Consider the following 23,411-nt stretch of genomic DNA (forward strand, 5'->3'; position numbering starts at 1 on the left):
CTTCATCCAGTCTCCGCTGGAAAGGAGGCTGAAATGACGGCTGCCACCATGGGAGAGAGTTCCTTTGCCACCCGAACAGGCTGTTGAAGTTTAGAGGGAAGCCGCTGCGTGTGTCTCCCTCTTTACTTTCACCGACCCCCTCCTCCTCCGCTGGCAGAAATTTATAAAGAACAAAAAAATCCGACGAGGGAGGGAGGAGGGGGGTTGATATACGCCGAGGCTGAAAACGAGAGGCGAACCCAGGGAAAGAGGAGTAATTCGCACACGGGACTTTCCCCCTCTTAGTCCCCCAAAAGGAGGGGGAAAAGTCGCAATATTGGAAGCGAGAAGGAATGAGCTTCTAAAGGCGTGAAAACGTCTGCAATTGTGGATACTTTACACATTTTTATTTCGAAAAAATATGGCCGAGAACGTTCTGGACTCTGGCCCGCCTTCAGCCAAGAGGCCTAAACTCTCTTCTCCGGCACTTTCCGCCTCCGCCAGCGATGGAAATGGCAAGTATTATTTGACGATGTAATTTGTTACGGTGTTATTTTGTAAGTTCGTTCATTTGGGGCCTCTTCTGGCGAGTTGAACGGCGCGGAAGACGCGGGATTACTCTTCTGTTTTTGTCGTAGCTCGCTAATGTTAGCGTGCTAGTAAGGAGTGTGTGTGTCGGACGTGATGAGGAGCTCCCCCAGCTAGCTCGAATGCTAACAGCCATTTTAGCCGGAGGTAGCTCTTGTAGGCTAATGCTAGGCTAGCTAACTGAATGCGGGTCCTCAACTGTCGGTCCCGTGTCTAATGGCCACTTTGGCTGGGATGATAACAAGCTCAGTGCCTGGTTAACTTAAGCTAAAGTTTTTAGTGTCTTTCATAAGTGCCCAATTGGCTGTCAGCAAAAGCCACCCTGTTCAGTTATTTGAGTTTTAAGGCTTCCAGCGTTGAACAGTCTGATGTTTTGCCCCATCATAACTCGGACTGACTAACGTTAGCTATCGTTACCGTCTGTAATGTTAGCAAAAACGGAGTTTGCCGATGGTGCTAGTCTTGTTGAAGACTAGCTTAGTTTAGGCCCACGGGTCCGGCTGATTGTTAAGCTCAAATTGCTATTGTTGGTGTGTTTCTGTGGATGGTGTGTGGCAGCAGCTGGAATAGTGGCCTGAGAACAAAACTGGATCATGGACAGCGCCATGTCCAGTCAAGTTACTGCTCCATCAAACGAAATATTCACCCAGATGTCATCACATAATCGTTCACTTCACGATTTTACCACGAACAGCTGCATCTTAGGCTGACTGTTTAAGACTGGCAGGATTAGGTTGTCAGTGTCAGTGAGCATCGATGGAAGGGGACTTGGTACGGTTAAATCATCCAGTCTTTGCACATATTTATGTTTCCTAGTGTGATACATCTTTGAGGAGAAGTGCTGTGCTGTCAAGCAAATGCCCTGTATACGAGGCTGAAATATATTGCACTCAAATATGTTGTCTTCTAAGATTATTACTGATGCTGCCATGCTGTGTTTTAGATACCAAAGCTTCAAATTCAAATGAGTTTTGCTGCTTATGAGTTCAATTTTTATATTTAATTTATCTAAGACTCTTGCCTAGAACCGCAGGTTTTTTAAATTCTAGCTCAGTAACTTCATAAAGTCGTTCTTTGTCAAAATATTTAACATTGGCAAATTACCATGTTGTAAAAAAGCAAAAGCATTTGACTTTTTTGATCTGTAGTGAGTAAATATGTGTCTTGCATGGTACCTAGAAAACATCTGGATGCATAAATGTTATGAGTGATGTGAGTGAGTTATACAGTTACAAGAAATCCTCATCTATGGAAGAATACGGATATTTGTGAAAGTCGGGTCCAAATTAGATTTTGTACCATAGGAATTTGGATATACATGCTTGATGGTTTTGATGACCATTGCAAAGATGCATGATTAGAATGTCCATCATGTGTCTTTCTTCATTGCCTAATCTGTGGTGGATACAAACTAACAGTGAAGGTGCATCGTTACTTTCTTAGCTCCATTTTGTGGTGTATCATCTATGCAATGGTCCATTTGTCATCTTGTCTGTCCAAACCTGTCTTTGCAATATGTTGAATCACTTCGCTGTTTAGGGATTCACTATTTGAGCAGGACAAGTGGGCGTGTGTGTGTTTGCAGGTATGGTTGTGTAGCCAGCTTCGCACACAATTATTAATGTCAAGCGTGCAATTTCATTTTCACTCAGTCATGCTGAAAAATGAAGGATTATACCAGCTTAACAACTGTGGCCCTTTTGTCTTCCTCACTCATTCCCTGCTTTCATCTCATTGTCTCCTCCCTCCTAAACTTTTAATTTCTTCTACATTTTAGATTTTGGCTCACTCTTTGACTTGGAACATGATCTCCCAGATGAGCTCATCAGCTCTAATGAACCTGGCCTGGTCAATGGTGGGGACCTCAACCAGTTGCACACCACTCTGGGAGGACCTACAGGGGTGGGTCCTGGTGGAGGCAATGCAGGGACAGGAGGAATGGGTCTTGGGCATGGCCCTGGAGGAGGTCCTGGTGTTGTTGGCGGAGGCCAGGATGCGGTGGCCAAGCACAAACAGCTGTCCGAGCTTTTGCGTTCAGGGGCACCCGCCTCGACCCAGCAAGGGCACCAAGGAGCCATGGGCAGCCCAGGAGGCCCCACTGCTATGGGGCAACACTTGGCAAACCTGAAGGCATCCCCTGGCCAGGGACCTCAGGCAATTATGGGCCAGGGTCAGCAGCACCTCTCTCCTCAGCAGCAGGCTAACGTGATGCAGCAGCAACAGAACGCTGCAGCTGGAATGATGGGTGCCATGAACAGAGCCATGATGGGAGCACAGCAGAAAGGCAATAATGGACAGCTGCAACCTGGCATGATTGGGAACCAGATGAACGGCTCCCCCAGAATGGGCTTTGGGAATCAGGGAATGGGTGGAAACAGCAACCTGTTGGCTGAGACCCTGCAGCAGCAGGGAGCTGGAGTCCAGGCTGGGATGAGAGGACAGCAACCTGGAGCAATGAACAAGGTAAGGACTCCACCCATTATTGATATGATTGAATATTACGTGTGAATAATTTGTATAGAACTTTGTAGATGGCATATTGGGTAAAAAAAAAAAGTTGTTTCCTTTGTAGCTATTTGTAGAACTCCCATTATTGCCCATGAAATCTTCCAAACCCTTAACATGGTCCACAAGATTTGAAACATAAGCATGCAATAATATAGGCAAGTTTAGGTATATAATTAACGTAGACATCATAGTTCGAGTTCATTACCTAGTAAGTACAGTTCATTTAATTTTTGCATGATTAATAGTTTTCAGTCAACTCCACATGGTTCTAGTTTGGTTTGCAACTCAGAGACATATGCCATTTCATCCCAAGCAAACTCAGTGTAGCACCTTTTGGATCGGTTGCTATATCTGTATATTTTAAGAACTATCAGCTATGCACAGCACCCATATTCTTGTAGTTGAAGTTGTAGCATGGTCAAAACTGCTCTGCTTGTGTGATTGACAGTCCCATGGGAGTGACAGTAAAAACGTTGCAGCAGCAAGCGGCTGAATGAATGAATGTGGTGGAGACACTGATGTTTGATTTGAAATGCAATGCAGCTTAAAAAGGTGATGGAATAAATAAAGATAGGATAAGATAATCTTATTCTGATCAAGAGTTAATGAGTGGTTTTAAGAAAGTTTAAATAACTCCTACGATATCCTGAATAAAAAGGGGAACTACTTTAGCAACTGCTGGTGTTGCTGTTGATGTTGATGTTGTGTACATGATATGAAGTAATTGTTTACTTATGTTTCGGTGATTTATCTAATGATGTAACTGTATCTTAATTGATGTTGTAAACTGGTCAACTGATTTAGAAGATGTTTTTTTTTATTTGCCATGGGTATCTTAGTTGCTCCTGAGGAGTAGGAAGCACAAGGGGTTAAAGAAACGGTTATGTTGTAAGGTTTTAATTAATTTATTTTTTTTGTTACTTTCTTGTCTCTGGGAGATGAAAAGACACACCATTCATGGTGTGAGGAAGTATCCACAGGTTCTGCTTGTTTAACAGCTAGGAGACGAACACATTGCTCCAGTATGAAATGTACATTTCAAACACTGTCACTGATGAAACCAAAAGTAGCTGCAACTTCATAGTCAAGGGTCTTATTACAACTCTGCTACTGTCTCATTCCGCTGTCTTTTACTTTACAATTCATATCTCTTTTGGTATTAACCTCTCTCTATCTCTGCTTGTTCTCTTCTCTTCTCTCTAGATGGGGATGATGGGAAATCAAGGGGGCCCTTTTGGAGGTCCATATGCAGGGCAAGGAAATCAAGGTCTAGGAGGCGCAGGGCTGGGCCCTCAACTCCAGAACAAAAGGCCCATGGCCCATAGCCTGGCCCAATTCAATGTAGACAAGAAGAACCAGCCCATGCAAGGGATGGCTGCAATGGTGAGGAAATACAGATTGTTTGTGCCAATTGAAAGACTATGCTTTAAGTAAAATGTATTACCTCATCTCTCTCCTCCAACCTCACCCATCCCACCTTTCTACTGCCTTGTTCTCCCTGTTTTTTGTAAGTTGAACCAATCTTAGATTGCCAACCCAAATTATTCTTATTGTAATTCACAACCCCTTCCTGTTGTCAGCTTCTCTCATTTGTATGCCTTTTACTTCTCTTTTCCTATGTGGTGTTTAACCTCTCTCATCCATGTCACATCTTATTCTCTCATACTTCATTTACCAGGGCTCCCAGCAGTCACAAACCGGTGTGGGTGGGCCCTCTGGTGCACCTGTGGGAGCAGGTCCAGGGATGGTGCCAAACGCACAGGCAGGCCTGGTGGGTCCCGGTACCCAGATTTCCACAGCATCTGCTGCAGCTGGTGCACCACCTACAGCTGACCCTGAGAAGCGTAAACTAATCCAGCAGCAACTGGTACTCCTGCTTCATGCACACAAGTGCCAGCGAAGAGAGCAGGCCAACGGTGAGGTCCGGCAATGCAACCTGCCCCACTGCCGCACTATGAAGAACGTCCTTAACCACATGACTCACTGCCAGGCTGGCAAGTCTTGTCAGGGTGAGTAAAAAGAATTGTGCATGCTCCTATAGCTATGATAGGATGTGTCTCTTGGTTTGACCAGCAGGTTTGTTCCAGTGATATTAAAATGTTATCGTGGACAATTCACTGTGAACTCTTCCTGACTCTCTTTTTCATCCTCAGTTCCGCACTGTGCATCATCAAGGCAGATCATTTCTCATTGGAAGAACTGCACACGACATGACTGTCCTGTCTGTCTCCCACTGAAGAATGCCGGGGACAAGAGGAACCCCCAGTGTGAGTGTCTGTATCTGACCAAACAATGCTACAGTTAGATAGCCCTTTTTCCCTGCTGCTCTACACCTTATTATCATATTGTGTGACTTTTGTTGTGTAGTTCTATCTTTCACATATTTTATGTGTATTAAAAATATGTTGCTAGCATCACTGATATTTTGCAGCCTTACTTTGTGCTGAATTGGGACCTGGGATTGAGAACTTGGGAACTGGCAAAGTCATACATAATTGACGCAAACCTGTACAATCTAATGCAAACCGGTGCAGCAGCTCAGCCATGAATTGTAATTTTAAAAGGTTACAATATATCAGATTCTGTTGAAACTGTCAGAAAAGTGAAAATTCTATTAGATGTTTATTATTGAGGTGATAGTAGGTGGTGGAGTCGTACTAGAGAGCATTATATTAAGGGGCATTTCTAATGTTTTGCCCCCCTTATCTGGGTAAATGGGGTTTATGGTAGAGCTGCTGTATTGGTTTGCTTTAGATTCTACAGGTCTACCTAATAAAATGGCCAGTGTGCGGTTATACAAATGATGGTATGATTGTGTTTAGTCACAGGGTTTTCTTGCACTTGGAGTTTTATAGTATTTATATTCAGTTGAACAGATCAGATATATATTTTAACTCTTTCCTCCCTTCTTTTATGTCCTCATAGCTCTACTTGGTGGTGCCAGTGCCAGTCTGAGTAGCTCTCTCGGGGCAGTACCAGGTGGCCAACAAAGTACTCCCAACCTCAACCCACCGAGCCAGATTGATCCGAGTTCCATAGAAAGAGCTTATGCAGCCCTGGGCCTCACTTACCAGGGCAACCAGATCCAGTCCCCAACTCCCCAGACCAATATGCCCAACCAAGGCCTGCAAGGTCAGGCTGGAATGAGACCTCTGAACCCAATGGGTGAGTTGTGTGCATTTTGATGCCGCACGTAGTGTAGATAAGAGCTTAAACATGCTTCAGATTCAACATGATAAAAAACCTCATTAATCCTAGAGGAAAATTGTTTTGCCTTGTTACAGCTGCTCTCAGTTCCAAAGGAAAGAAAACCACAACCAGAAAAAAAACTCAATAAGAACAAACAAAATCTAAAGATGGATGGAACAGGTCAATAGTAGTCCAGGCTGAAATGTAGTGCAGTGGACAGTGATAACATTAATAAGACATAAACACTGATGTGCTGTAGCTAGAAGGTGAACACAAAAATGCAAACTTATAAGTTTTTTCCTCTCTGTGAAAAGGTGCAAATCCAATGGGCGTTAATGGGGGTGTGGGAGCTCCACCCCAGAACCAACAATCCAACTTGTTGCAGGATACCATGATGCATTTGAATGTGAACAGCCAAGGGTAAGCATATACATACATATCATAATGTGCCATTTAGTTGGAACCTTGATAAGAAATGGCTATTTTACTCTATTCTTCTATTCTTTTTTATTTCTAAAACAAATCACTACAATGATACCCTCCCTATATCTCCTAGTTTGATGAATGATGCCAGTGGGGTCGGCTCCCTGCCTACAGCCGCCCCTCCCTCTGCCACAGGCATGAGGAAGAGCTGGCATGAGGACATCACGCAAGACCTACGAAACCACTTGGTACACAAACTGTAAGTATTAAACAGCAACTCAAATGTGTAATTATTTTTTGCAAAGTGTAAACACACATTCTTTTTGTTTAGTAGCCCCAATTTGCGCCCCAACACATAAAAAAACTTGAGGTTTCTTCCTCTAAAGGGAGTTTTTCCTTTCCACTGTTGCCCATGCTTGCATCATTTTGTGAGGTCTTAAAGGTCTTAAACCTTACACTCTAAAGTGCCTTGAGATGACGTCTGGTGCAATTTGGCGCTGTACAAAAAAAATGTAATTGAAATTGTTGTAATGCAAGTAATGTGAGCATTTTTTTCAGAATCACTTGCAGAGAGGCGATGTTGTACATGAAAGGGCGATTCTGCTTTGGCAGAAAATGTAGCTTATGGGCTCAGGGGTTCACTGGTGACAATTCTGTATTCAGACTTTTAACAAGATATTTAAGACTGATGAACAGTAATGTTAACTTAGCCACGATAAACACTAGGGCTATGACTAGGCACTGGCAGTTTCCAAAGACACACTATGCACACCCTGGGTAAAGCCTCTTTTACCCACTCAGAAGTTCCCTCAGAGACTATGATTAGGGTTTAGATGCCATATCAACACAAATGACACAGTATTTAAGCAATACTTTCAGACACCAGTTAACAGCTGCATAATTTATACCTCCTTCCACAAAATCCTCCTTCTTTTGCTTACCCTCCCTGTGCTCCCACCCACAGTGTTCAGGCCATCTTTCCAACTCCAGATCCTGCTGCCCTCAAGGACCGTCGAATGGAGAACCTGGTGGCCTATGCCAGAAAAGTTGAGGGAGACATGTATGAGTCAGCCAACAGTAGAGTAAGTTGCTCTCTCATTTATTTTGTTATCTTTCAGAAAAAAAGGAAAGAAACCATTTGTCATTTTGCTGCTATAACCAGCTGGGAAGTTATTTATCGGTTTAACATTAAGTTAAACATTTTGTGGCTCACATGCCATTTTGGGATATGTCTGTAGAATGTACTGAAGTTACTGCAGCTGGTAAAGCAAATGTTTGTCACACCAGAGATCCTGGGTTCTAATATTATGGGAGTCAGCTCCAGTTTACCCATCACAAGTGGTGTAAGGACAGAGGATGTTGTTGTGCAGATTGTAAAGCCCACTAAAGGAAAATTGGAGTAAAAAATAAAATTTGATTTGAAATAATCATGAAATTTGGAACTCTCTGAGGAGCACTTTTGTTTTTCTTATATTGCTCTCCATTCAAAATATGAATGTGATATTTAACCCCTCCTTTTTTTTAATGCTCCTTTCAAAAGGCTGAATACTATCACCTGTTAGCAGAGAAGATCTATAAGATCCAGAAGGAGCTGGAGGAGAAGAGGAGGACCCGACTTCAGAAGCAGGGTCTGGGACTTGGACCTGCTGGGATGGGTCAACCTCCAACTGGGCTGCCACCAAGTAAGTGGACGTACTGTATGTAGAGTTGAATGACCTAATGTTTCACAAGACTGCACACACCCATGGGAATAATGCAGATTTATTCTGAAAGAATTTGAGATAGTTTTGGGTCTGCTGGTTAAGTAATTTTTCAACATGTAGGGTAGAATCACACAAAAAAAATCAACACTAGTGGATGTCAGAAGTAGCATTTTGTATTGAGTAGTTTTGGTAACCAGTTATTTAACCAGCTGGAAAGAGTTAATAGTAGAGCTAAGAGTTAACGTGAATTCGATCCTTTGCTCTTGAAGTGCACACCTTGTCCTGTATTGTCTCACAGTTAATTGTTTATTGTTAATTGTCATGCTGGGTCTCATAGTGTAGTTTTTGTCAGTGTATTCACATTTGTGTTACGGTTTGGTGTTAATAAAAAAAAAATAGAGGCTTGACCTGCATTTTACTGACCAAATAGGATGAAACACTGCAGAATTTGCACAGACCTTTTCACATGGACTTAGTTCAGGCATTTGCACCTTTCCTTCTCCTCTGTAAACAGCTTGATTTTCTTAATCTCCTGCCTCTGCTGTTACAGATGGTCCCCTCCCTGACCCATCAATGGTGCGACCAGCTGGACCAAATCAGATGGTCAACAGGATGCAAGGGCCAGGTAAATCACCAGGACACACCAGTGTATTGTTGAAACACAATTTTGACACACTATATCTGTTTAATCGGCTTAAATGTCAATGAAGGTGCAGCATTGTTTACAGGATTTGATTACTTGTATTAGACTAGAAATATTATAGTGCTTTGCGTAGTTCTCATACAGCATAGAACAAAATACAGAGTAGATCATTTTGTCTACATAACTGTTATGTGTTGCATTATAACTGTATAACTCTGTATTTTGTCAGGTATGAATCAGTTCAATCAGATGGGGATGCAGGGAATGGGTCAAAGGTCCACACCTCCTCTGCCCATGGGAGCATCCAGCAACCAGGTCAGTACTGAACACAGCATAACATGGTTTTGTTATCTGTCTCTAAACGCATCTAAGAAATAATTTAAATGTATGTGTCTTTTTTTTATTAAGTGTCTGTATTATTGTAAACTAGGGCTGGGCGATATGGACAAATTCTAATTATCGTTGGATATAAATCAAATCACTATTTTTGTCATTAAGAGTTCCTTTTCACTCCTTAATGAGATGTAAAGATGTCCATAAGGTTAATTCAGCCACTTAACATTCCCACAGTGCTTACTGGCATTATGTAAGTAAGCCAGTTATACATGTCTGAAATCACTGTTTTTCATGGTTTTTGGTCGTAAGACATGGTGCTGAAGAGAGTGGACACTATGATCTGTTGTTGTGCAGGTATCCCACTAGTTGTATAAGAAGCACCAGTACTTGCTGTCTAAGCCTAGTACTGTAGTCTTGCGTTGTCTGTGGTCAAAAGGATGACATTGCTTTTGTGGGATGACACTTTTGACACAGTTTTGCACTCCAGTCTGCTTCTCGGTCAGAATTTAAATAGCCAAAACATCTCCACATCTCTCATCTCCTCGTCTTTTGATCCTTGGACTGTGTCCGTTGGGATATCTTCTTCAGTAAGGATATTGCTCAACTTTTCGTTAACCTTTCTGTCGTCATTTCCTTTCTGTGCGTCAACCTAACATGGCTGTAACTTTTCCAGCCATGTTAGGTTGGTTCAGCTTGGCACTGTTGTCTTTATTTTAAACTTGAGCTTTTCATGTTCTCTGTTAAAACACGGATGGAATAAGTTCTGTCAAAGTTACATTGAGCATGTTATAATGTTCAATTGAGGAAAACGTATTTTGCGATAGATATCTTTATCACTTTATCGCCCAGCCTTATTGTAAACTCTTACTTGCACAGTTGAATCTGCTCATAACAAAATCTTATGGAAGTACCCCTACCATGTGTTATTACACTTCTAGATGGGAATGGTTGGAAACAGAATGGGCCAGCCCAATGTCAACCAACTGCAGAACCAGTATTTGTCCCAGGGACAGTTTCCTGGCTCAGGACCAGGTGTTGGAACAGCTCAGCCTGGGATGAACCAGCCTGGAACACAGGCAGGCATGGCGCAGGTAAAGAGGCCTGCTGTTGTGATGTTACTCAAATATATTCTAACAGAACATTAGCATATGGACTTTTGATTTTAAAGCACAACTCATGTATTATTTTGTATGAAACCTTTGTGTAATGCCAGTGTTTTAGTTAGTGACAAAGGTGCCACAAAGGTATTTGCCTTAAAAAGCACTCACAAGTGTGCCTTTGCACCTGCAAAGTAACTATTAACCAAAACTTTGAAATAAATGCAGTGGGGTAAAAAGAACAAAAAGTTGTTTTAAATTGTTGTAGAGCAAAAGTAATGTAAAATGAAAATAATGTCTAAGGCAATTGTATGCAAGTACAGTACTCAAGTAAATGTTATTGTGTGTGTCTTGTTCTCTTTAATACACATATTCTAAATGATACATTTTTTTTATCAACTTTGCTCCCGTGGACCTTTTCAACTGGTATCCATCTTCATCTCTTCTTCTATTCTCAGACGCAGATTGGAACTCCTCCCTCTCTTCCAGTTGCTAGCCCTCTAGCACAACCTGGTTCAGCCAGCGGTCCCGGTAGTGTCTCTGCAGTGGGGCCAATGGGCCCCCAGAGCGTGGGTGGTGGTCCTAACTCAGCTGTTGGAGCACCACCTTCCTCAATGACTCCATCTAACACAAACCAGCAACCCAACTCCATCCCCCATTTGGGAGCCATGCGTGTCAGCTCGCCCTCCCCTGCTCACAGCCGATCCCCTACCCCACACCAAACGCCACCCAGACTCTCTGGGTCCCAAACCCCACAGCCACATACCCCTAATGCACCACAGCTGGCTCCCCCTCCAGCCCCCCAGCAGAACCAGCATGGCCAAGGCCCTGGCTCCAACAAGCCCCTCCAGCAGCACCATATAGGGCCAGCTGGTTCAACCACTCCATCTCACCCTGGACTGGCCTCCAGCTCCACGCCGCATGGTGCTCAGCTGCCGCGCACTCCGGTCAGTTTAATTTTGTCTCAAAAATGTCACCAAGTCCCCTTAATTCTATTGATCTAATAGCAGAAACATGTTTCCTTCAGGATTATTAATTAATTGTGTTCTTTATACGTTATCTCTGGGTTTAATGCCAGGTTTTATGTGTTCTGCTATTTTATCTCTGTAGTGTATCTTGTTGTCTGTTTTCTTACATACTTTCATGCATCAATGTCATATTCATTGTTTCTCTGCATTTACGTTTTTTTTTTTCACCGACTCTTTCTCCCTCTAGTTGTCGCAAAAGGGTTCATTCCCAGCAGATAGTCAGGCCCTGACTCCGGCCTCTGTCAGCAGCCTGGACACTTCCTCCCAGCAGCCTCTGTCGGACACCTCAGCTGCAAACCTCGACCCCAAAATGGAGGTGAAGCAGCAAGATGAGGAGGAGGAGAGCGACACTGGCAGCTGCTCCAAAGGAGGAAAGCTTAGCAACCTCAAAATGGAAGAAAAGCCAGTGAAATTAGAAGTGAAAAAAGAGGAGTGTTCTGGAGAAGGCGGTAAAGGTGTTCCCATGGATACATCAACAACCACACAGATGATGGGCGTAAAGACAGAAGACAGGAAGCCCGAGTTGAAAGAGGAGGAGACATCAGGGGGAGGTGTAACACAGACCCCAGTGAAAAAGAAGAGTAAGGAGGACATAAATACTTTTACTTGGAAAAATATAATCCCTCTGAATCTTAGAGGCCTTTCTGAATTTGTAACTGTATTTTGTCGTTCATGCTTAATGTGGGTTTTTTTGTCTTTTGTTTTTAACTGATTGGTCTCCATGTCCTCCCAGTCTTCAAACCAGAGGAGCTTCGTCAGGCACTGATGCCCACCCTTGAATCTCTCTACAGACAAGATCCAGAGTCTCTACCCTTTAGAATGCCTGTAGACCCACAACTGCTGTGCATACCTGTAGGTATTCCTGTGTAATCTGCACTCTTCTTGTCAGTGTTTGCCATTTTACATATGTATTGTTCTTCAGAAAATGAAATGTACTTCAAACATATTTACACTGGCTCTTGGATGATATCATTGGCATTACTTGTGTACATAGTTTACTCACAAAAATGTTTGAGTCAAAAAGTTTTCTCCTCAACTTTGACACGTGCACATTGTGATCTTGCAGGACTACTTTGACATTGTGAAGAATCCCATGGACTTATCAACTATTAAACGAAAGCTAGACACAGGTTAGTACTTGATGCAGAATATTACAAGGTTTTGTCCAGAGGTTTCTAAAAAAACAGTGTAACAAACACTATTTATTGTTTAACATTAAAATGATTAATGTCCTCTTACTCATCAATGCTTTTTGGTTGTAGGTCAGTACCAGGATCCCTGGCAATATGTGGATGACATTTGGCTGATGTTCAACAACGCCTGGCTCTACAACCGCAAAACTTCCAGAGTCTACAAGTATTGCTCCAAGCTAGCTGAGGTTTTTGAGCAGGAGATTGATCCTGTCATGCAGAGCCTCGGCTACTGTTGTGGGAGGAAGGTGAGACTATAGTGCTGCATAATTATCTAAATGATTATAAAAGTGTGTGAGTGAAGAGCAATTTTGCAGTAATCTGAGTGATAAAGATGAGATGAAAGGTAACAAATGTGTGATGCACAATTATTATTGCTTAGTGTTAGCTGTTTGTCACTATTTGACACGCTTGCTTTTATGCAACATGACAGTTGCTATTAGTCTTTACATGAAAAAATTGACAAGCTGATGAGTAAAAAGAAATAAAGTTTAAAACTAGAACAGTTCTTAGTCTTGTTAGACCTGTTGCTCAGGTGAACAGAGGCTCTATAAAAGCACTGTGTAATAATAACGATGTATAATATGACTCTAAAAAAAATGTTTATAATGAAAATGTGCTTGAATAAGGTATGTGTGTGTGTATGAAAGGTTTGAGTTCGTTTTTGGTGCAGAAATGAACTCCACTCATTGACATCTGAAAATGGAGGCAGTGAAGTGGGTTCAGCTAAATTTGTCCTTGGGCATACTACCACTGTATCACATTTCAGCTCTCATTAGACTCTGCTATTTTTGGTTTTGGAGATAAATAACAAAACTGATTGGCTCTTAGTGTGAGAGGCTGGCTGAAGGGTTGAATTCTGACAATGATATAAAGTATTGCTTGATGTTGGCTATAATTACCTTTCATAGAACTAAGCCAAACAGAACTGAGCTCAGATCAGCTCTACTGGGGAAGTTTTTTACAGCTGCATTGTGGATGTCGGATCATGTCACCCAGTATGACTTGCAGTATCCTTAATAATACTGTACATTTGATATTTTGTATACCTGTATTTTTTGTATCTAAAATATTTTGTCTGTTTGTTTTCACTTGAAGTTCATTGTATTTTCATCATAAATAAATGCATACTTTGTTTCTGTCCATCAGCTGGAGTTCTCTCCTCAGACACTGTGCTGCTATGGGAAGCAGCTGTGCACTATTCCCCGAGATGCTGCTTACTTCAGCTACCAGAACAGGTATGGAGGGAGGGAAACGCCTTAAGGGTGAAGGGTGGAGGGATGACAAAATGGATGGAAGTGATTGTAGAAGAGATTAATTGAAAATGACATAAACAGGCAGCCTTTCAAAATTATGTTAAATTGAAATGAGCTCTATAAGAGGAAGTGAGGTGTGAGTGTTCATCTGAATCTCAATTTTGTTTCCTTAAACACTTCCCTTCACTTCATGTCCCCTGTTTTTATACCTTTATGTGGTTCCTAATGTACTGGCATTTTAACAGTCGGCCCTCTCTTCACATTCTTTAAGTTGCTTGTTTCATGACACAGATTTTTAAGAGTGTATGAAAAGATCGAGTATGTGTTGCTGTTTATAGGAAAGCTGCAGTTCCAAAGCACCAAAAATGTCTTGTTCCTCTTGTGTTTTTTGAAAATTTCCATCTTTTGAAAACTTCATTTCCACACAGTAAGTTTTTGTTGCTGCTTTTTCACCATGTTGACCTGTGCCCTGTAGAAAAGTCCACACTGGTTGTTCTTGTCTACACTTTTTTCCACAAAAACAACCTTAGACGTGGAATGTGAAAGGACCGACTTTAAAATGAACTGCTTGAACGAACATCTGAGCAGTTGTCTGTGCTTATTTGTTCATAATTGTTAAGTGTCTGTATTATGTCTGCTGCAACTTCCTGCTCCAGTTCCCTTTTAACCGTTTAGCTCCCATTGATTCTGCTCCTGCTCTGTTAGCTGTGATGGTGGTTGTTGTTGCTCATGCTGTCATGTCCAATTTGCTAATCTGTGCTTTGCCTTGGCTCTCTGCTGTGTGTTGTCTTGGATGGTCGTCTCGTCTTGTTCCTGGTCCGTACGACTTGTCTGTCCTCCCTTCCATTGGCTGTGATATCGACATTGGCTTGCTTTTGCCTTGACCAATCATCCACCTCCAAAACCCATTCCCTATCCCCTCACCCTCACCCTCAAAATCATGACTGGCTGTTGCGATGACGACTTCCTGCTGTCCTGCGCTCCTACTTCCTGCTTTTCCACTTGTGGCACCCTGCCTTGCCCATGTCCTGTACCATTTGGTGACTGCCCTCCCATGCGCTGTCTGTTATTGACTGTGCTGTGGGGAACGGTGTAGTTCACCAAAATTTGGGCTTCTTGCTGACAGGTACCACTTCTGCGAGAAGTGTTTCAACGAGATCCAGGGGGAAACGGTTTCCCTGGGCGACGACCCCACGCAGCCACAGACGTGAGTATTGCTGTGTTTATCTTCATTATTAGTCAACATAAAAATCCATTTGAAAAGCAAATTTTCTTTTCATTAACAGCTGAAAATGACCATCCAGCTGAGATAATATTAACATTAACATTTTTAAATTTTAGGTATTCTTTGTTCTTCTTTGTTTAAACTGAGACATTTATTATAATTATATTTACCTTTAAAACAATTTCTAATAATTGCGCTATCTTGTGATAATTATGACATTTATTTAATAAAAGGCAAACTTATCACTAACATTCCTATACAAATGTAGAAAGCGCTGTATAGAAAATAAAGCAGTGTTGAGGTATATTTGTAAAAAGTACATGGTTTGTGGATTCAGAACAATGAAAGCTTATAGCTTTGCTGTATAATGGTAAAGCCTGGCTTGGCAGTATTCAGTTAAGAGACTGAAGAATGAGGAAATTGAGGAAAAGTATGGAAAATGGAACTTTGAGTCTGATTTATTTAAAGGATTTGTTTACTGCCCCTTGACAGTTTCCCTGTGATGTTTCTTACATTTATAGATCCATTAATAAGGATCAGTTTGAGAAGAAGAAGAATGACACACTGGACCCTGAACTGTAAGTTAACCATTTGTAAAATATTGTATGTTGGATTTGGGAAATTTGATTTAAGTCACCAGATGAAAAACAGTAGTTTAATGTGTCACTTCTAATTTAATCCTTGTGTATTTCAGGTTTGTTGAATGTATGGACTGTGGGCGCAGGATGCACCAGATTTGTGTCTTGCACAATGAAACCATCTGGCCATCGGGGTGAATAACTTTTTTTTTTTTCCTCCCCATTTCCAGTCATTCTCATGGTCCATGTGAAAGTCATTGATATCATTAACTAAATATCTTTTGTGTAATTAAACTGACTCTACCTCTTCCTTTTTGGTCTATTTGTGATATTCTAGTTTTGTATGTGACGGCTGCTTAAAGAAGACAAACAAGACAAGAAAAGAGAACAAGTATTGTGCCAAAAGTAAGTGGCAATGCTGACCAGTTGCATGTCATACTGACTTAAGAATTTGTTCCTGCTTAACCGAAGAAATCTTAACAATTAAAATTAACAGTACCATTATTTACCATGTATATGCACTATGCTGTTTTTACACTTCTTAGTATACTAATTCAAATACAACAAAAAAATGTTTTCTCCCTCTCTCTCTACACAGGGTTGCCCCAGACAAAGTTGGGAAGTTTCCTGGAGATGAGGGTGAATGACTTCTTGAAGCGTCAGAACAACCCAGAGTCTGGAGAAGTCTTCATTCGTGTCGTCCATGTTTCTGACAAAGTGGTGGAAGTTAAACCAGGCATGAAGTCCAGGTATATAAATTTAATGTCCAATCAACTGTCAGTACCACTTTAAATTATGTTTCAGGTAGAAAGTTAGAATCTTGTGAGAGAACCACTTGATGAATTTTAGCATCTTTCAGTAGTATTCAGGCAGTGCAGAATGGATACTAGTGCTGTATCACAGCTGATTTCTTTTTATTAATAGTTTGTCTTTTTGTCTAATTTAAACTCACATTTTTGTCTCCAGATTTGTGGACAGTGGAGAGATGTCAGAGTCTTTCCCATACAGGACAAAAGCCCTTTTTGCATTTGAGGACATTGATGGAGCAGATGTCTGCTTCTTTGGTATGCACGTTCAAGAGTACGGATCTGATTGCCCACAGCCCAACCAGAGGTATGGACAGTGCCATGTTATAAACATTTACCAAGTTCAAATTGAATGATTTTCAAATGTCTATTTCTTTGGTTCTATTTGTTCTATTTCAGCACATATATAATTCTTTTTCCTTTCATCCACTCAGGCGAGTATACATCTCCTACCTGGACAGTGTACACTTCTTTCAGCCTCGCACTCTAAGAACAGCAGTTTACCATGAAATTCTTATCGGGTACTTGGAATATGTCAAGAAGCTGGGGTGAGTTCTGCTGCTCAAACAAACTGTCTATTGACTAAACAGTCATCAGTACCTGAAGGCTGTACCATCACACACCTTAATATTATTGGTCTATAAATCAATCATGCTCATTGTCTCCTGTGTGTCCTCCTCAGCTACACCACAGGCCACATCTGGGCCTGTCCACCTAGTGAGGGGGATGACTACATCTTCCACTGTCACCCTGCAGATCAGAAGATCCCAAAACCCAAACGTCTTCAGGAGTGGTACAAGAAGATGTTAGACAAAGCTGTGGCAGAGCGGATAGTGCATGACTACAAGGTAGAGAGGCAGCAATTTTTCTTTCTGCAAAGTTTTTGGGTTGAGTGTTCGGTGTACATACAGTGGTATAGCTGCAAGTAACAACTGAATTTTTATTTGTGCAAAAACTTATATTTTATTTTCAACCTATCCCTAAAGGATATCTTCAAGCAGGCAACAGAGGACCGTTTAACTAGCGCCAAGGAGTTGCCTTACTTTGAGGGTGACTTCTGGCCTAATGTTCTGGAGGAGAGCATCAAAGAGCTGGAACAAGAGGAGGAGGAGAGGAAAAGGGAGGAGAACAGCACTTCCAATGAGAGCATTGATGTAAGAATGCTGTGATCTATTAATATGATCTATATTTAGCACATGAGCTTATTGATTAGGTGATCACTTATCATTCCTCTCTGCTCTTGTTCAGGACACAAAAGGTGACAGTAAAAATGCAAAGAAGAAGAACAACAAGAAGACAAGTAAAAACAAGAGCAGCTTGAGCCGAGCCAATAAGAAGAAGCCGGGGATGCCCAATGTTTCTAATGACCTTTCACAGAAACTCTACGCTACTATGGAAAAACATAAAGAGGTATAAGATAATACTTTCAAGCAACTTACAAATTACTGTTATAACAAAACTGCATAGTTAGATCACATATTACTTTTATTTTCTAGACTCTTTTCTTGTGTGTGAAATCCGACATAAGCACTGGCACAAAATGTAATTGGTATTGCAACATTTAACCTGTCTCTCATATGTTCTCCACTCTTCCCTGTCCTAGGTTTTCTTTGTGATCCGGCTGATAGCAGGTCCTATGGCAAATGCCTTACCTCCTATTGCAGACCCAGATCCTCTGATGGCGTGTGACCTCATGGATGGCCGTGATGCTTTCCTAACGCTGGCCCGGGACAAACACCTGGAGTTCAGCTCGCTGAGGAGGTCCAAGTGGAGCTCTATGTGCATGTTGGTGGAGTTGCATAACCAAAGCCAGGACCGCTTTGTCTACACTTGTAATGAGTGCAAACACCATGTGGAGACTCGCTTCCACTGTACCGTTTGTGAGGTGAGTTGGGGAATGGTTGTGTTAATCAGTGTAACAGGTGATAATAAAATAAAAGATGAAGGTTATGGGATTTAATATGTTACCGTAAAACCTGCAATATATCACTTCTAAACCCCCTTTATACCATCCCTCGCAGGATTACGACCTTTGCATCACATGTTACAACACTAAGGGCCACGAGCACAAGATGGAGAAGTTAGGCCTTGGTTTGGATGATGAGAGCAGCAACCAGGCTGCTGCCACCACCCAGAGCCCTGGAGATTCTCGTCGCCTTAGCATCCAACGCTGCATCCAGTCCCTCGTCCACGCCTGCCAATGTCGAAATGCAAACTGCTCTTTGCCGTCCTGCCAGAAGATGAAACGGGTTGTTCAGCACACAAAAGGCTGCAAAAGAAAAACCAATGGTGGTTGCCCCATCTGCAAGCAGCTTATTGCATTGTGTTGCTACCATGCAAAGCACTGTCAGGAGAACAAGTGCCCTGTCCCGTTCTGCCTAAACATCAAGCACAAGCTCCGTCAGCAGCAGCTGCAGCACAGGCTCCAGCAAGCTCAGATGCTTAGGAGAAGAATGGCTAGCATGCAGAGAGTGGGTCAGCCTACTCCTGGAGGAGCTCCAGGGGGCAATGGCCTGCCTTCGCCAGGGGCTAACAATGGAGCAACAGGTCCTGGGACCCCTACATCTGGGATGGGCACACAGCCTCCAACCCCACAGACACCCACCCAGGGAAACATGCCTGCACTTCCTCAGCAGCAGGGAGTTGGGATGGGTGGAATGGTGGGAATGGGAACTCCAGGCCAGCAACAGCAGGTTCAGCAGCAAGGTGGTACTATACCACCTCAACACCATATCCACCAGTTTCAGCAAGTGGGTGGAGGAGGTGGAGGGGGAATGATGAACTCTGCTCAGCAGATGGTGACGCCACTCCAGCAGCAGCCCCCAAACGTCCAGCAACTCCAGCAGCAGCACCCTGGTGGTTTACCTCCTTACAATCCCAGACCACCTGGTGCATCTCATCTTCCCCAGTCCATGGGCAAACCTGGACTGGGTCCGGCCACCCCACCTCAACAGCAACAACCCAACCCAGGCCAGGGATCAATGTCTGTACAAGGCCAGCAGCAAGGGCCCCCTCTGGCTGCTGTAGAGACAGCCCTCAAAATCCAGCGCCTAGCAGAGACCCAGAGACAGATGGCCCAAGCCCAAGCTCAGATCCGTGGCTTGGGACAGGGTGGGATAATGCCTTCACATGCTCACCACCAGAACACGCAGGCTCAGTTGGGCATGCCCCACATTGGAACCCCTGGTATGCCCCCCCAGGCTCAGGGAGTTGTCGGCAGGACCATGTTAGACCCACAGCAACAGGGAATGATGGCAGGGATGCAGCAAAGTGGCCCTCAGTCACAGTTGCCACCTCAAGTTCAGCAGCAGCTCCAGCAAGTCCAGCAGGCAGGCGGTGCACAGCTGCAGCAAACAACCCAGCAGTGGGGTGCTGCAGGACCAGCCATGAACCCACAGCAAAGGCCGGGTATGATGGGTCACATGACACCACAGCAGCAGCCAGCAGTTGCTCAGCAACAGCAGCAGCAGATAAATCAGCAACAGTCACAACCAGGGAACCGTGGGATGATGCAGGTAATGGGTGCACCAAACTTACCACAGGGTGCACTACAAGACCTCCTGCGAACACTGCGCTCCCCAAGCTCACCCCTTCAGCAGCAGCAAGTCCTCAACATCCTTCGTTCCAATCCAACCCTTATGGCTGCTTTTATCAGGCAAAGAGCAGCCAGGTATCAAGGTGGTCAGGGGGGTCCTGGAGGAGCAGTGGGTCCTGCACAAGGGGCCCCTGGAGGTGTGAGGTTCCAGGGGGCTGGTGTAGGGGGACCTGGGGCTAATCACCTTGCTAACATGGATGGACAACAGCAGGTTAATGTGAACCAGGCAGGACAGCCAGGGATGAACTTAGCTCAGGGTGGGGCAGGGGGAGGGAATATGCCCACCATGGCTCAGCTTCAGCAGTTACAACAGCAGCAACAGCAGAGGCCAATGTTGCCTGGGAATCTGCAGCAACAGCAAATTGCTGCGTTACAGCAGCAACAACAACAGCAAGGAGCAATGCAAACAGGGCAACAAGGCAACATGAATCCACAGTTTAGAGAGATGATGAGAAGACAACTGCAGCAGCAGCAACAGCAACAGTTGGGAAACCACGGGTCGTTCCCGCAGCAGCAGGGCCAGCAGGGATTCATGCAGCCGGGTCAGGGACAACCAGGGATTCCTCCTTCACAACCCCAGGCTGGTGGGGCTGGCGTAGTGGGTCCTCAGCAGCAAGGAGGACCACAGGGTGGGCCAGGACAGCTTGGCCAGCAGCAAGGCTACACCAACTCCATGTCGCAAGTAGCTGCAGTGCTGCAGCAAAGGATTCAGCATCAGATGCAGATGCAACAACAGCAGCAGCAGCAGCAGCAGCAGCAGCAGCAAAATTCAATGGGAGGGCTACAAGGACAAGATGGAGGGCCTGGTGGAGGTGCTGGAGGACCAGGAGGACCTCCGCTCCAGCCTGGACAAGGAGGACCTTCACTCCAACCTGGACAAGGAGTACCAGGGCAGGGACAACAACAGCAAGCTGTAGTCGGAGGGAGTGGTGGGCCCCCACTGCCGCAGACAAACCAAGGCATGCTTCACCAGAACATCCACCAGAGGCTATTGCAACATCAGCACCTAGGTGGGGGCTCTCCAGCCCAGCACAGCAGTCCCATGAGTCCCCAGCAGCAGATGGCTCACTCCCCACACCATCTCCAAGGACAAGGAGGACTTGGTCCGGCAGGTTCACTTAGCAGTCAGGTCAGGTCACCTCAGCCTTCGCCAAGACCACAATCGCAGCCCCCACACTCCAGCCCGTCTCCGCGCATGCAGCACTCCTCCCAACCTCAGCCCCAGCCCTCTCCTCATCGTATCTCCCCACAGACCCAGACAGGATCACCCCACCCGGGCCACTTAGGCCAACATCACCCCAGCATGGCACCACCCCAGCATCCACAACCCCAACAGCAAACGTTATCTCAGCAGCAGCCAGGTAGTTCTGTAGATCCTGGTCAGTTCAGCTCAGACCAGAACTCCATCATGTCTCAGCTGAGCGGGATGGCGGGGATGCACGGTGGACAGGGGGCTCAGTCGGACATGTTGGGCGGGAATAACAACAGCAGCAACAACAACCAGGAGCTAGGAACGAACGGTTTAGAGCTAATTTAGCCTCAACTCCATGCAGTCTTTCTGTCTTAATGCTCTGAGTCACCCCAAAAGACAAACTGCCGTGAAAGGAAAGTGAGGCAGGACTGTGGCTTTGGGGTTTTAGAAGTTTTTATTTTTTATTTAAATATTTTTGGGATGTATAAAGAAGAACTGAAGCTTCCTTCCTATGGGAGATGCAACACAAATCTTAGAAGTGAATAAATGAATAAATTAAAACAATGATAAGTTATTGCTGTTAATATATATCTATATATTTTTGCCAATTGTGTACAAACAGGTGGAAGGGCAGTGTTTCAGGTTGAAGATATTTCTTCCTTAAGTCTATGACACAATATTTTTGGGGACTGAGAATTTTGCCTTTTTATGAATATTTTTAGGATTTTAAATGTGGCTAAAAATTAAAGTGAGTTGACACAATGTACTTTTTAATTGTTTTGTTTTCCTCCTCAATAACCCAGTCATGATTGTATGTATTTTGCAAAGAGTATATTTTATTTCTGATTTTATTTTTATCACACAGTGGATCATTACAAACAAGCATCAACATATCTTCCGTTACAGGAGTCTTCTGGACAGTTTTCACAGCGGTGTACATATTACAGTGACTGCAACAATTCATATACAAAGATTTTCTTTGATTTGCTAGGGTGGAAGGGTGTGTTTAATGCTGTTTGAGTTGTTTTTTGTTTTTTATGGTCAGGGTCTGTAGGTTTGACTTAATTCAACAGTGTTTTGGGGAGTGGGTAACGCTGACTCTGGAGTTTGGTTGTGTTTTCCTGCAAACGTTGGCCACATCTGCAGAACAGAGAATTCCGTGCATCCATCCACCTCTCCACCCTCCGTTTTCCTATTAATGTGCACACCTTTTGTTACCCTGACCCCCACCCCAAAACAAACAGTGGAATGAACTGTTGATGCCTGATCGTCAAGCTGGAAGCGCCTTGTGCTCTTGTTTCTTGCTGGCTGATGTTTAAAAGGGTTGCGTGTGTACATATTCTAATTTTGTTTATGAACTGTGACATGAAGAAGAGGAGCCTGATAAAGTTGTTTTCAGGCTGCAGAGGTTTAAGAAAATCCTGCCTGTATCCTGAACCCCAACGGTTGCCCTTTCAGCAGTCTCTTCTGTCCCTTTGTGTCCCTCGTCTTCATGACTGCTTCTCAGCCACAAGGTTTAATTCAATGTACTGTACAAAGTAAGAAATGGTGAACTTCGATACTGTTTTTGTAATGAAAGTGAAAAATGTTTAAAAAAAAAAAAAAAAAAAATAAGCATAAAACCCTGTACATACTTTAAAACCGTATGAGCAGTTATTTTCTGCTGCTTCGTTCCCCCTCTTGTTTGTTTGGATATTTGCTGTATCTGTTTAAAAAAGGAAAAAAGAAAAAAAAACTACTAAAGTACTCCTGAGCTACTGTACAGTATTGAGATTTTTTTCTAAAAGGTACAGTGTGGGGTGTAGTAGGTCACAAGCACCAATGCGCCTTTTTCAGTGTATTTTTTGACAAGGTTTTAGGGAGGGAGCGGGTCATTGCAACAAGTCACACGCCTGAACGATCTCCAAACGTGAAACCTGCATGAAGTAGAGCCGAGGCGGAGGTTGATTACAGGTGTGATCTGAATGAGTTTAAATTTGGTCATTTAGCTTTTTACAGAGAGGACTGAAGACACAATATTCACATGCTCACTATTTTTCTCTAAGGCTTGGCTTGCTGGGTATGGGGAGGGAACG

The 23,411-nt window shown here is 43.5% G+C and overlaps 1 protein-coding gene across 2 annotated transcripts; it reads left to right on the plus strand.

Moving 5' to 3' along the window:
* On the plus strand, window positions 1–22,963 carry ep300a (E1A binding protein p300 a). 2 transcript variants are annotated; one of them, XM_026350567.1, is made up of 31 exons: window positions 1–494; window positions 2,345–3,030; window positions 4,279–4,458; window positions 4,754–5,084; window positions 5,229–5,348; window positions 6,001–6,240; window positions 6,579–6,684; window positions 6,821–6,946; window positions 7,652–7,769; window positions 8,228–8,369; window positions 8,941–9,015; window positions 9,263–9,348; window positions 10,308–10,460; window positions 10,925–11,413; window positions 11,682–12,075; window positions 12,228–12,346; window positions 12,561–12,624; window positions 12,757–12,932; window positions 13,834–13,922; window positions 15,067–15,147; window positions 15,687–15,743; window positions 15,860–15,937; window positions 16,081–16,148; window positions 16,342–16,492; window positions 16,710–16,856; window positions 16,984–17,097; window positions 17,232–17,397; window positions 17,536–17,703; window positions 17,798–17,959; window positions 18,153–18,434; window positions 18,571–22,963. In XM_026350567.1, exons 1-31 carry the CDS (start codon window positions 401–403, stop codon window positions 21,679–21,681), a joined length of 8,373 nt encoding a protein of 2,790 aa, XP_026206352.1. In that variant the 5' UTR covers window positions 1–400; the 3' UTR covers window positions 21,682–22,963. The 2 variants fall into 2 exon arrangements, with proteins under 2 accessions (XP_026206352.1, XP_026206353.1); XM_026350568.1 differs by having other exon boundaries at window positions 5,229–5,342.
* The last annotated feature ends 448 nt before the right edge of the window (window positions 22,964–23,411 follow it).

The sequence above is a fragment of the Anabas testudineus genome, chromosome 19, assembly GCF_900324465.2.
Source record: "Anabas testudineus chromosome 19, fAnaTes1.2, whole genome shotgun sequence".
Lineage (NCBI taxonomy): Eukaryota > Metazoa > Chordata > Actinopteri > Anabantiformes > Anabantidae > Anabas > Anabas testudineus.

Bases quoted from the DNA above. Each gene is read 5' to 3' on its own strand.
- ep300a (XM_026350567.1), top strand. From the start codon at position 401: ATGGCCGAGAACGTTCTGGACTCTGGCCCGCCTTCAGCCAAGAGGCCT. The intron at 12,347-12,560 runs GTAGGTATTCCT...GTGATCTTGCAG, and splicing joins CACAACTGCTGTGCATACCT to GACTACTTTGACATTGTGAA. The intron at 17,098-17,231 runs GTGAGTTCTGCT...TGTCCTCCTCAG, and splicing joins GAATATGTCAAGAAGCTGGG to CTACACCACAGGCCACATCT.